Consider the following 13202-nt stretch of genomic DNA (forward strand, 5'->3'; position numbering starts at 1 on the left):
TCAAATGTTATATTTAATTCAATTGGTTCTTTTTCTCACCCTTATGAACATACCACAATAACACTAACTTTGATTGATGCTGTAACTGAGTCCTAACGTTTACTTTTTTTATTTCAAAACATTCAAACTATACTACAGATGTTTGAAGGTGTCTATTTGGCATAGCCACTAAAAAAATAAAGTCACAATATGTTCATAGACAAAAACTACAAGAGTATATTTTATTGGATCTACTGCCTTTAAAAGTTATTCCATATAATAATCAATATCGTTAAAATCACTCCCAATAAAATATTTTTTTCTTTTAATGATCCAAATCTATAGTGAAATGATGAAATCAAAAAACAAGTGTTCTTGTCAGAAGACAGGAAAAGAGGTTTTCCCCCTCCCTTAACGAAAACAAAGGAATCCTGAAAGCTTTGCCCTGATTTATTTTTCCAATTTTAAATACCTTAAGAGTAGCGGAACTGCTACTGGCATGGTAGTATTTCTAACAGTCAATAAATCTAAAATATTATGTGTGAATATTGGAATGAAGCCATTAAGAAGATTACAGCATGCAACACAGCAGAGGGTCCACAGGAAAAAAGAACTAGTAATTCAGGACAACTGTGACCAATGACCTTTGAACAGCCAAGACCACTGGTCAAACTGACACAATAATAGAGTACACATGCATAGAAAGTCAACCAGCCCATAAGTATAATTTAAATGCTTTGGTGAATGATTTTAAAAGGACCCCCCCCTTTAAATCTCAGTTAACCTATTAAACAATCAAACAATACTAATAGTAACATTTTTCAGGTTTCAAGTATATTTTATCAATTTAAATCACACACAAAAAATTTTAGGAAGATCATTTGTGATTTTAACATATCTCATTTAAAACATTTACAATTGTCCTGTTCTGTCTAGTGGGGGTAGGGTAGCTTCTAAAATATGATGTGATGCTTTACCCTATTTCCTCCAAAATTATATGAGATAGAAAACAGATGAAAAAGCTAAATTTATTAGAAATGGGTTCTAAAAATCACCCAAAATATTTTTAGAAAATTACTATAACTTTAATCCATCTCATACTTTCAGTAAATGGTCCTAACTCCATCTCAGAACAATTTTTGTCTATTCTTTAAATTTCTCTGTAAGCCTGTGTCCCTGAATTTCAAGCATATATTTATTTAATCAATTTATACCACCTTTCAGTATAACTTTTATCTATATTTTTAAATATTTCAGTTATGTTTACATTGTTGTTCATGAGTAAATAACAAGATGGTCCCTTCTGTCATTTTATATATTTAGACCTTTACATGTGTGAATACTTCTCCATATATTTAAATAACTGTTTTAATCGTCAAACTAATTCTACTAGTAAAGTAGTATTTCTCAATTTAAAAAAAATCACCCATCAAAAAATAAAATTTCAAAAATTATTTTTCTCAAGAATCATCTGTCATTGATTGAAGCTGCCCATAAAAATTTTAATATCATGTACAGAAAAGCTGAATTTCTTTCTCTTTTTTTTCTTCTTTCTCTTTTTAACAAACAATCTTTCTCCCTAGGACATTAACGGTAGGAAGTACATGTACATAAGGAAAGCGTTTCTAAAAGTTGGGATTCTATTTTCATAATTATTTCTCTATACAGTGAATAGTACTTTGAATGATTTTTAAATGAATAACTCTAATAATTTATTCGTGATTTTGTTTTTGCAAAAAATTTTATAATGAGGTAATCTAGTTATAATAAGCTAAAAAGATGTAATTGTTCACTGGCCTAGGTTTAGATTTGTACATTCATAGCATAAGTTTTACTACAGTAAGATAAGGTAGCTCAATTTTAATATGCCTCAAAGTCAGCAAGTATTTTAGGTTATTATGGGCATAAATAATCTGATTTTGACTTTAAAATCATATTTTTCCTATCATTAGACAGAAGGCCAATCAAGGGTGGTATTAGTGAATTTTTGAGTTTAGGATTTTTTAAATTCACTTTCTCAAACTCCTTAATAATGGATTTCAAAGTAGTTCAATATTACAGAAAAATATGTTCTGAAGGTATTTTTTTCCCAAATTTTAATATCCATATAAAGAATAAATGCTTTGATTTTTTTAAAAGGAAGTTATTTTAACTTAGAACTATGTTATAAAGATATTTTTAAGTAGTAATTAAAATATATACAGAAACAGTAATAGTTTGCATTTTTGTCCCGTACTAAGGAATATGAAGGCCAAAAATAATGCACTTTTGGAGACTATTTAACATGACATACAGAATATGTCCCATTATAAGCTGCAGACACACTCACACACACACAACCCTCTGCAAGATCAAAGACCAGAAAAGAACTGGCACTTAATTTATCAGCCTTTACAGACAAAAGACAGTTTTCGTCATTTCAAAAGGATCAGATGTCTTTTATGACAAACTGGGTTTGCAGTTTAATTTACAAATAGAATTCTAAGTAAGCAGTCTTTGCTCTGCCAAAGCAAATGACAAACAGTGTAGGTTTTCATTCTTGCAGCCCTCAGCAGGATAGAAAAGATTAAAATAAAACTGAAATAATTTAGAGAAAACAAATAAATGTTTCAGAAAGTTGAGGGAGATCAAAGCCAGAATTTTCTGACCCCAACTGTACAAGCATTTCTTATTATATTGACCAGTAACATCAGATCATTAATTAAAAGGAAAAGCGCTGGCAGGTGGCAGGGAAGCAAAAGCCGATAATTGGCCCCCTTCTTCTTCTTGCCTTCAAAAACTCTCTCATTCTTTTGCAAGACATGCCACTAGGCAGACAGAAATGCCTACTTTGTAATATAATGATTAAGATGAGATGAAGAGACTTAGGTTTAAAGAAACTCTGCCTAATGAATGCATTCAGCTTTTTAATTATGATCCTACTTTTACAATAAGGAATATGATGTTCCATTCAAAATCTCAACTGCTAAAAGGTAAAAATATTAAATATAGAATCAACATTGATTCCTCTAACACCCCATGCAAATACCCAACCCTTTTATTTCAGATATTAAAAGTGGGAAAAATAACTTAGTAATTCAGAGGTCCAGGAGAAAACATATATGTTCACCACTGAATAGCCTTCATACTTACCACATCACTTGGTAGGTTGTTCAAGTCACTAAATGGTGATTCTAATGTGTTTGTGTCAACATTTAATATAACAACATCTTCCAATGATTTATTTTTCACTCTCTATTAAAAAAACACAATTATGAATACAAATCTTAGTATATTTACTTTACAAAGTTATGATGAGCTTGGAAACAGAAAATATTATCTTAACGCATTAGGCTTGGGAAAAGAAAAAAGGAAAATCCTATATTATAAAAAGATAGAAACAACTTTGCCTCCTGAGAAAGTCTGACTACAACCTATACGAAAAGATTTAGTAAAAATGCTTAAAATTGAATATTTGCTCATCTTATATTAAACATAACAACAAAACTTCTTATAAAATAGGCACAGTTATATCAAATCATAAACAAATTATATACTTTAAAATTTTTACATTTAATTTCAGTCCCATGATACAAGAATTTGTGGCCAGCTCTATACCTATGTTTAGCATAAATCATATTGCAAGGATAACATAAACCAATAACGATGACTACAGCATTAAACTGTAATTTAAAATTTTTATCTATATTCCATACCAAAACGTATATGTTGATGATGAGGACTGAAAGCTGAATAAGAGAAAATAACAGGATAATAATATGGAATTTATTGTTAGTAATATTTCTCACATGAATTTCAATAGAAGGTATCAAATTTAATAGCCTATCAGACTATCTTGACTTGTCTCATTTGTTTGAAAGTTTAATCAAAATAGTCAAATTATCTCAATATGTCTACAAATAATAGTAAATAAGAATTTTATCATATTTTTCATCCTTAAAGAAAATACTCAACGGTTCATTTTTCCTAAACTAATAGGTATACTTAAACAATTCATATAATTTTATTAGTCTTATTTAATTTGTAACAAATAGTATTATTCCTTAGTGATAAGTGCTCATTATTTAAATATATTCATGAACTCTGAATTTTATAATTGTATAAGTCAACTAGCAATAGATTAATAATTTTAGTGTAGTATTTTTTAAGTGGTAGTCTACAATAATAGTCATTTTTGAAAATTATCACTTAAAACTTATTACCTTATATTTTAAATTGGCCAAACTGGTTATTTTAAATTGGTCATAATTAAAATTTCTCTGATCCATTTACAATTTCAAATCTCTGCATATTAGAATGTTAAACTTTCTAAAGCAACGGTAGTCTAAAGCAGAGAATTTCCACATGTTAAGAAAGGCTTAATGTCTACAATGAGGACAGATGATTCTAAAAATCTGTCTTCTTTATTATAAAGACTTAAAAGATGGCCACTTCTAAGATATTAGCAGAGAATCACCCACAGTGATACTATTGATACTACTGTAAAAATATTTACAAATACACTCATTTCCTTTTCTTTCCACATGTTTACATATATGTAAAATGCTTTAAGTACATATATGTGTAGTTACCTATAAAGTAACTATAGTATGACTACAATAACCTATTTTATAAGTAAAAATATAAATTATATTAATCACATTTGTGTGAAAAACATGTCATAATTTTGACTTTCATCTTCAACTTTAAGTTGTCATTTTATGACAGAAACTGTAAAGATAATCCAATAAACCTGATGTATTTGTTAAGGGATAAAATGACTTAGTTTGTAAATAGCCTAAGATAAGGTTATGTGCCCACAAAGTTTTTGTGAGGACATTATCACTAGACTCAGAACAAGGAAATTGGTACTACTATGACATGTACACTTTTTTCAAAACTGCTCTTAGTTTTAAAAACCTGGTAATTGCTGAATATAAAATTTTATTTAACGGACCACTCGAAAAAGAATAGAAAAATAAATTCATTTCAAATTAATAAACTGAGATGCCCTGACATGAAAATAATTCTATTAATACATTAGCAAAAAAGGAAAAAATAGAAAGTAGCAAATTTATTTTAATTTGGATTAGTATCAATATTTTATCTATTTTTTCTCTCCAAATTAGACTTCAACTATTTTTTTTTTTAAATAGGCATGGGAAGTCATGTGGTATATAAAATGGTACCTCTTTCTGTGTCTCACTGTTACATCTCATAAAGTTATGAGATACAAAATTAAGAAAATTTTAAAAATTGTCTTTTTCTTCAAAAATAAAATAATATTAGATATAGACTGAAATGCTTATTGAGAACAACTGTATGAAGTTAGTGAAGTCTTTCTCACACCCTCTATGTTTAACTTTTCCATACAATATGGCTACAAATATACTTATGCACATTAATACAAAGAAATGACACAGTGGCAGCAATCACATGATTTTATAAAACTGGGTCAACATTTTATTTAGAATCCGTTGTACATTAAAACAATAAGATATTCCTCAAATTTGTAGCCTCTATTAATTTATTCCTTATGACCTGCAGGCCTTAGTCTGCCTTGAGTTCATCCCCAAAGTCTAGTTTTCAGGCAGAACAAAGTGTCTTTAGCCTTTATTTTAGAAGGAAATTTGTATTTTAAAAAGATTCTGGACATCCTTTACTCATAATTTCATTAAAACAATTGAAAGAAAGATGTTAAGGGATGTTAATTTCATGTCTTTGAACAAATACATTTAGAAGTTGTTACATTAGGTTGATGCAAAATTAACTGCAGTTTTTGCCATTAAAAAAAATAGCAAAACCGCAATTAATTTTGCACCAACCTAATAAAACAATAAAATGTGTTGAAACTCTCTTGACCAAGAGAAAGGGAATAAGAAAATATTTCAATTATTCCTTAAAGAAAAATTGGTTGTAATTGCCAAGCAAGATGCAAACATTTACTCAGTTCAGTCTTACATATTAAATATGTAAATAGCTGTACCAATATTTTAATTACGAGACCATTTTGGTAAAAATTAAAAAGCATAAAAGGTAGAAATTTTAGTGAAAAAAATCTTCCTAATAGCGCCATAACAAGAATGAAATTTGCGGGATTGACATCATCTTGTAATAGATTAACAAGAAAGTTGCTGAATGGTATCCAACTGTTTTAAAAGTATTCCTGAAGTGCCCAGTATAGCTTCTCATTCACTAATAAACCAATTAAATAAAATAAGGCTGACTATTAAGACACTTAGATAAGTCCAGAGTATGAAAAATACAGAGATTTCAACCAGTCTAATCATGGCTTCAAATATTCTCATTTAATAATACGAGTCAATTTAAAGTTAGAATGGATTATTCTCTAAGACAACACTTTTTAAGGAGCAAATAATTCTTAAATTTGCTACTGAAAAACAGTATTGGTTTTCCTTATAGGTATCCAAGAATATGTGATAAATTTAATTGAATGTTTAAAATATATACCCTTTTATACGGTATTTTGGAAAAGCTGAATCATTTGTTTTAAAACTTGATGTAGAATCATTAAGCAAAAAAACCTATAATATCAACAGGTAACCAACAACTTTAAATATTTTTCATCTCTATAAATAAATAAACATGTTATAAAAATTATGTATCCTATTAGATTCATTAAGAAGCGACAAGTACACTAATATAAAAATCAAATTTGATGACCCTTTTTAGAAAACAATCCAACCAAGGTTAGATTTTAAATAAAGTCAAATTACTGATAAACTAAATGCTAGTCATATAATCTAGTAACAAATTAAGTACCTACTCATTCATATTTTATTTTATGCAATTTATCCTTTCACTGAAACTACCATGGCATGTAAGAATGTTTTCTAGAAATGAATAAAAAATAAGGAGTCATAAAGTTATGCAACTCAGACTTCAATATTACAAACAAACCCACTCAAGATATTCATTTAAATATTTTTTTTGTTATTGGTGAAACAAATAAAAAATGTTGCCCTAGCATTTTGTGATAAGAAAAAATGCCCAAAGCTAGAGTACAGGTCAGAATCCACAACCTGCGCCTCCTAAAAGGGCATGAGTCTCTCCCAATATGATCCTCAGAAGTTTTAAAATATATCAACAGACTCATCTTTGATCAAAGCAAGGACTGATGGAGTGTATACAGTGATGGCAACTAAGAGGAAAACCAAAGCTAACTCATTTAGGTTGCTCATTAGAAACTGGGTTAAAGTACAATCTGTACAACCAGCAAAAAATGATAAATTTATCTGAATAAAACTGATAGCATCCAGCATAATGACACCACTCAATTGACCCAATCCTTTGTTTTAATTCAAGCCTTTTGCTTATTTTATTAAGATGCTGATCCTATACCAAGACCTTCCTGGGAATCTCACTAATTTCAAGTTCACGGTGTTAATAGTTCAAGGTCTTTCACAATAGGAATAACTTACATGACAAAAATAATTTTAAAATGATGCAGTAATGGTGGAAAAAAAATACTAAATTTTATATTCCCAAACAGAACTGAAAATTAAAACTTAAGGCTATATTCTAAAGTTAATGATTAGTATATTAAAACCACATTTAAAATATATATACTGATAAATGGGAACATAATGAAATCTGCAAAATAAAAAATTTTACTTCATGACTAATAAGTACATAAATTTTGACTTTCAAAATATAGGTCTGAAAAAGAGATATAAATGATTTCAAGTTGCCATAAAAAAAAGCAATTGATCAAGGACTGAAGTTTTAGTATTTAAAACTTATATGATTTCTACCAAATACAACCTATTTTTATGGATTTCATGCCATAAAAAATGGTCATTTAGTATGTTAATTTAAATGAAATTATTTCAATGTTGTCTTTTTAAAAATGATAAGCATATTCTAAATATGAAACGAGTCATTTCTTTGTCCTATTCCATTGATATTCCTTCAAAACAAAACTGTTTTAACTATTATTTTATGAGTTAATTTTATCACTATCTCATGTCTGAAAGATACTCACCTCTATGAGGCTGGAGTGTATTCCAATCAGGTATGGCATTGGGGCACTAAATTAAAAATATATATATGCATAGATTCATACAGTTCATTAAAACTGAAACAACAGTATAAGTAATTCAAAATGATTAAAAATTAAATGTATTAAATGCTCAGTTCCAGCATAACACATTATGGATATTCAAAATTATTCAATATATAAAGCTCAAATTTAATCTTAGAGGCCATTAATATATTTAAACTTAAGGTTGCTTTTTATAAACATCATAAAGTCATTTATAATTTAATCAAGAGTTATAATGTCTAAAAAGTTTGTTTGTTGGTTTGTTTTTAACTTAAGAAGAATATCAAGGTCTAGGCCATAGTCTGAATTGAATCTTTTCCATATACCTCATAGCAAATATATCCTAAATAATCATCAAATTTATTTACATCCCTTTTGCACATCTTTTCCTATTCAATTAAATTCTCATTTCTATGATATTCTTAATATATATCTTCATTGATACATACCTCCTATGTCACCAAATATTAGGGTCACAGGGTCAGTCTGCAAATATTTATCAAGACTTATTGTTTGTCAGGCACTGTTCTGGAACTGGATGTACAAAAGGAAACAATTTCCTCACCTACTGTGCTATCTTTCCCCTCATATACATTGTCTTTTATTTACTTAATTGTATAAATTCAGATTTATCCAACTTTCACTTTTATTAATGAAATAATTTTAATAAATTTAAAAATATTTAAGTGTGAGAATAATCTTGAATTAATTAATTCGACACATGATATTTAGAGCATAGCAGATGCCAGGCCTTAGGATAGAAACTTGAGAACATAATAGACAATATAAACAGAATATATTCCCTATGGGTTTTATACTCTTGCAAAAAATATAGATACTAAATTTTTAATACATAAAATAAGAATTGCTGGTTATTTCAGAAATACTTCTCATGAAATACAAGAAGAAAATTATTCAACTTGATATTTCAAACTTAAAATATTATCTAACAGAAAAACATGAGAATTGACAGATATCTATGAAGGCAATAGTGGATATATGAAAAAATAGCTATTTTAAAATAAAACATTTTTGGCAATTCTTTTACAGGCATCTTTGTGCTCCATTATCACACACCTTTTCTGTTAATGCAAACAGATAATCCTGTTTCTCAAAGGATTTGCATAATTTTCTAAACATCATTGTCATTATCAAAACAGAGATGTCCAAATTTCTGTGTGTTCACTTTGCTACTGAGAACCAGCAATAGATTACACAGGCACCCTGACAGATGCAGAGATTTCAAAGTAATCTTAAAAAGTTCCAAATTTATTTAAAGATGGCTAACCACTAATCTATATATCCAGAATTTACAAAGTAAGTGTTAAAGTTCTTATTTTACTCCTCGTTAGCCTATACATTCTAGTTCATTACTTCCTATTGTACTAGATTCTAATTCCCAGTTGTCTTTGCCCTTTGTAGCTCTGTTCCTTCCTATTTATTTTTTTAATTTGAATGCAAGAGACCATCTGGAATTGATCTGATATTCTGGATACTTCACTCGGCTGAAAGTTGAGAACTTTTTATAGGCCTTGATATCCTTAAGACCTAAGAGACTTTCTACCTTCAAAAGGAAACAGGAGGAACAAATGTGGACTGTTCCACTACTTCCCTAGTTCAAGTTCTCATCCCTGAATTCATTCTGGGGCTCCAGAGAAGACTAAAGTGCATATCACTAGCAAATCTAGGCTTCCACAACGAGGTTTTGATAACTTTAACAAAATGAAGTTAGGCAACTCCCATGATCTTAAATATCTCAATCCCTGCCTATATCCAAAATAGCATAAAATTATTAAAGTCACTGCGTAAACTTCCAGTTCACCTCAAGTTAGCTTATCCTACTCACAAGATTTATAATACAGAAGAGCCCATGCAGTCTGAAATTTCAAAGTACATTTTAATGAAAGAGTTTCAATAGTTAAGCCTTCTAAAAACAATAATTACTAAGTCCATTTTACAAATGTTGGTGGGATAAATGGATGGGTCAGAGTTTCATAAAATCAGAAGCAGACTGCTAAATAACCTACTGAAGTGCCAGCAAATACATATAGGAAAACATTTTTTTAAACTTTATGGAAGACATACTTATCTTTCAAAGTATAAAAAACACATTTATAAAAATTATTAAGCTGGCATAAAAATATCAATTAAAAAGCTTATATGCAAAATGTAATCATATAATAACTTGAAACTTTTAAAATGGGATCACTTGTTACATCCACATGGTCTCTTCTCACCAATTTCTCACAAAATCCAAAACACGGATATGAGAACTGTAAATATTATTAACCTAGAGACTAATTTCCTAAAATAATTACATTTTGCAGAATATAGAGTGAATAGTTATTTCTTTCTCACAAAAACTGGATTGTGTAATCCTAATATGAAATCACCTAAATCTCATGAAACGTAAGTTTGCAACCCTAGCTTAAATTTCCTAATTCGATTAGAGCATTATCAAGTCAAGAAGAAATTCCTGGCAACACAGATGTTTCGTCCTCTGTGTGCAAAACTGTCCTAGATCTTTCTTTCAATGTAGTTATTTTGCAAAGATGGGATACAGAAACTTCCATATGATTGCTGCTTCTTTTTGGTAGCAATTATCTGTATTTAAGAAAAGCTCTTTTTTTTTATTTTTAGGTTTTCTTACAAAGAGACCACCAATGACATAGACTATAACAGCAGTCTATTGGGGGTAGTCTGAAGTATACAATTTTCCATTTGTTTTTTTTAAAAACCTATTCTCTCAGAAGCTAAACCTGCTCCTTTCATAAAGAGTCATATAGCCTAAATAGTGACTCAACCATGCATGAACAAATAATAGATAATAATAATTTTACTAGTACTAAAGTCACATTATCTGCCATGTGTTTATGGATTCAGATAGGTTAAGAGTGCCTTGCAACATCACAGGCTTGCCATATAAAAGTACTCTTATATTGGCTGATTAGGGAAAAATGCAGATGGTGTCATTTCCTCCCAGGCACCTTCTAAGCTACCAGGCAGTGTATGCCACTTCTTTTCATGTGTTGCCATCCATGGTCCTTTGTATGCCTATCCTGTAATACTTACAATGTTGCAGTACTGTGCTATGTGTACGCATGTGTGCACATGTAAGTATGTGTGTATTTATTGCTATCTGTGAACCCTGCAAGGGCAGAAACTAAATCTTATTCATTACATTACATATTCACAGCTTGGCAAAATATTTAGATGGTCACTAAATGTTTAATGAACAAATGAATGGATGAATCAACAAAGTAACAAGGCTTTATTGGTGGACCAAGATGCGATATTCATCCATGGTCACAAGATGGCATTATGGCTCTCCACAGTCCAACCCACAGCAGAGCTACCAGCTGCAAAAACAGAAATACTTTACGGAGGTAGGATTACCTCAGGAATCAGAAAGTTCCAATCATGCCAAAGAGTTAGCAAATATATATCTTTTCCTATCAAATCTTCATGATACTATTTTTGAACTGGAATATTCATAAAAATTATTTAATCAAATACTGTGACACTGAAGGGATGATCTGTAATTTTTTTCCCTTTTACATGTAGATCAGTATGATTTTAACCTCAAGGATGGAAATGGAAGAAAACCATTTACCTTAGGAAACAGTTTAGTTTACCAAGTTTTCTGATGGCTGTTCTTTAAAAAAAAAAATTATATTACACTACTCAGTTCCTGCGATAGAAGCTGAGCCTATCATTGTGACCTTAAGGTTCAGGAAGTTTTAGATAACTTCTTGTTTGAATATCACTGATTCACTCTTTGAACCAGGGAGTTTTTGGCATGGAAGCTGTTAGAACTCAACCCGAAGGCTATTTCAGACATTAGAAACTAGAAAGAAAATTCCAGGGACTGAAATATGAAACAAGTTTCCTTCACTGAATTTGATGACAGGTAGAAACTATCAGAAAAGCTCTGGAAAAAATTAGTACAGAACTGCCTGTATCATAGAATAATTTCTAAATAACATTTTAGAAAATCTTAAATGTGTAATTCATTACAGATAATTGAACTTAATTAAAGGTGTGTTATCTTTTAAGAGGTTAGAACACTTTAATATAAAAATTTAGATGGCACTAACATCATATGTAAAATGTAATTCTAAAGATATATTATATAAAATCATATATCAATATATTTCCAAATACTGCTGTAACATATATTTTTAAATAAGTAAAGTTTAATTACTGAACAGTATATACAAAGATCTACTGCATGTGTCAACATAAATAAATGAGAGACCCTCCCTTTAAGGAATGCTAAAATACTACACGTATGTTGGTTAAAGAAAAACTCTAAAATGAATAACAAAGGGCTTATTTATAGTTTTGGCTTTATTCTTAGACTTGTGTGTATAACGCTTAACAATATAAACTACATTCCTATAGTTTCCTGCCAGTTTCTCCTTTCTAGTTCTCAAACAGCATAATAGCAATGGTAGGTCACTGGGCACCTACTTCACAGCATTATCAATTCTAATAATATTACCATGCTGTGGAAACACAACAATATATTAATATAATCAATATATGGCCAAGTACATGTGTTGTCACTACAATCACTTGCTCTGAAGAGAGTTAGTCATAAAAAGTTAATAGAAACCCTCTATATATGAACTTAAATCATTTTTAATCCTTAATACTTTCTGCCTTTTATGAAATAAGAAAGTTAAATGAATGCATTGATTCTAAAAGTGCTGTGTTTTAGTAACATTAGCCGTGAAATAAGAAAACACATTAAGGTCAAAATTGTTTCCTTCTATGTGTGTGCACAATGGTTTAGAGAAAAAATCCCATCACATTTCTTAAGAATTAGGCTACACCTGCAGAAGATGATTATGCAATAAAGATAACATTTTTCCCCTAGTTTTGAGGAAGGCCCAGAAGCTGCTATTTAGAAGTCTAATCCTTATCTAGACTCATGATAAGTATGCAGATTCTTCCAGGCGAAGAGAACAAGGAGGTTCTAGAGGCCTGGTTATTGGGTGGGATCCCTTAGGAATTGTGTCTAATGCCAGGAAACTTTTCAGAATTACTCCCAGTACTTTTCAACATTGCTTTTCATGGTGGTTCAAGGCTGAGACTTTGACTTAAACAAAAAACAAGAATTCTTGTATTAGAGACAACCCCTTTGTCAGTACTTGGTATTTGGTGGGCTATTATC

General features: G+C 29.8%; 1 protein-coding gene across 3 annotated transcripts in view; it reads right to left on the reverse strand.

Moving 5' to 3' along the window:
- Positions 1-13202, reverse strand: part of DENND1B (DENN domain containing 1B) — a 288795-nt gene that overhangs the window by 109000 nt on the left and 166593 nt on the right. For all 3 annotated transcript variants that reach the window (XM_030929666.1, XM_030929664.1, XM_030929667.1), the window contains 2 exons: positions 7964-8009; positions 3112-3213 (listed from right to left, as the gene is read on the reverse strand). In XM_030929666.1, the coding sequence (XP_030785526.1) occupies positions 3112-3213; positions 7964-8009 (148 nt within the window). The remainder of the gene's footprint in view (positions 1-3111; positions 3214-7963; positions 8010-13202) is intronic.

This window comes from Rhinopithecus roxellana, chromosome 1, assembly GCF_007565055.1.
Source record: "Rhinopithecus roxellana isolate Shanxi Qingling chromosome 1, ASM756505v1, whole genome shotgun sequence".
Lineage (NCBI taxonomy): Eukaryota > Metazoa > Chordata > Mammalia > Primates > Cercopithecidae > Rhinopithecus > Rhinopithecus roxellana.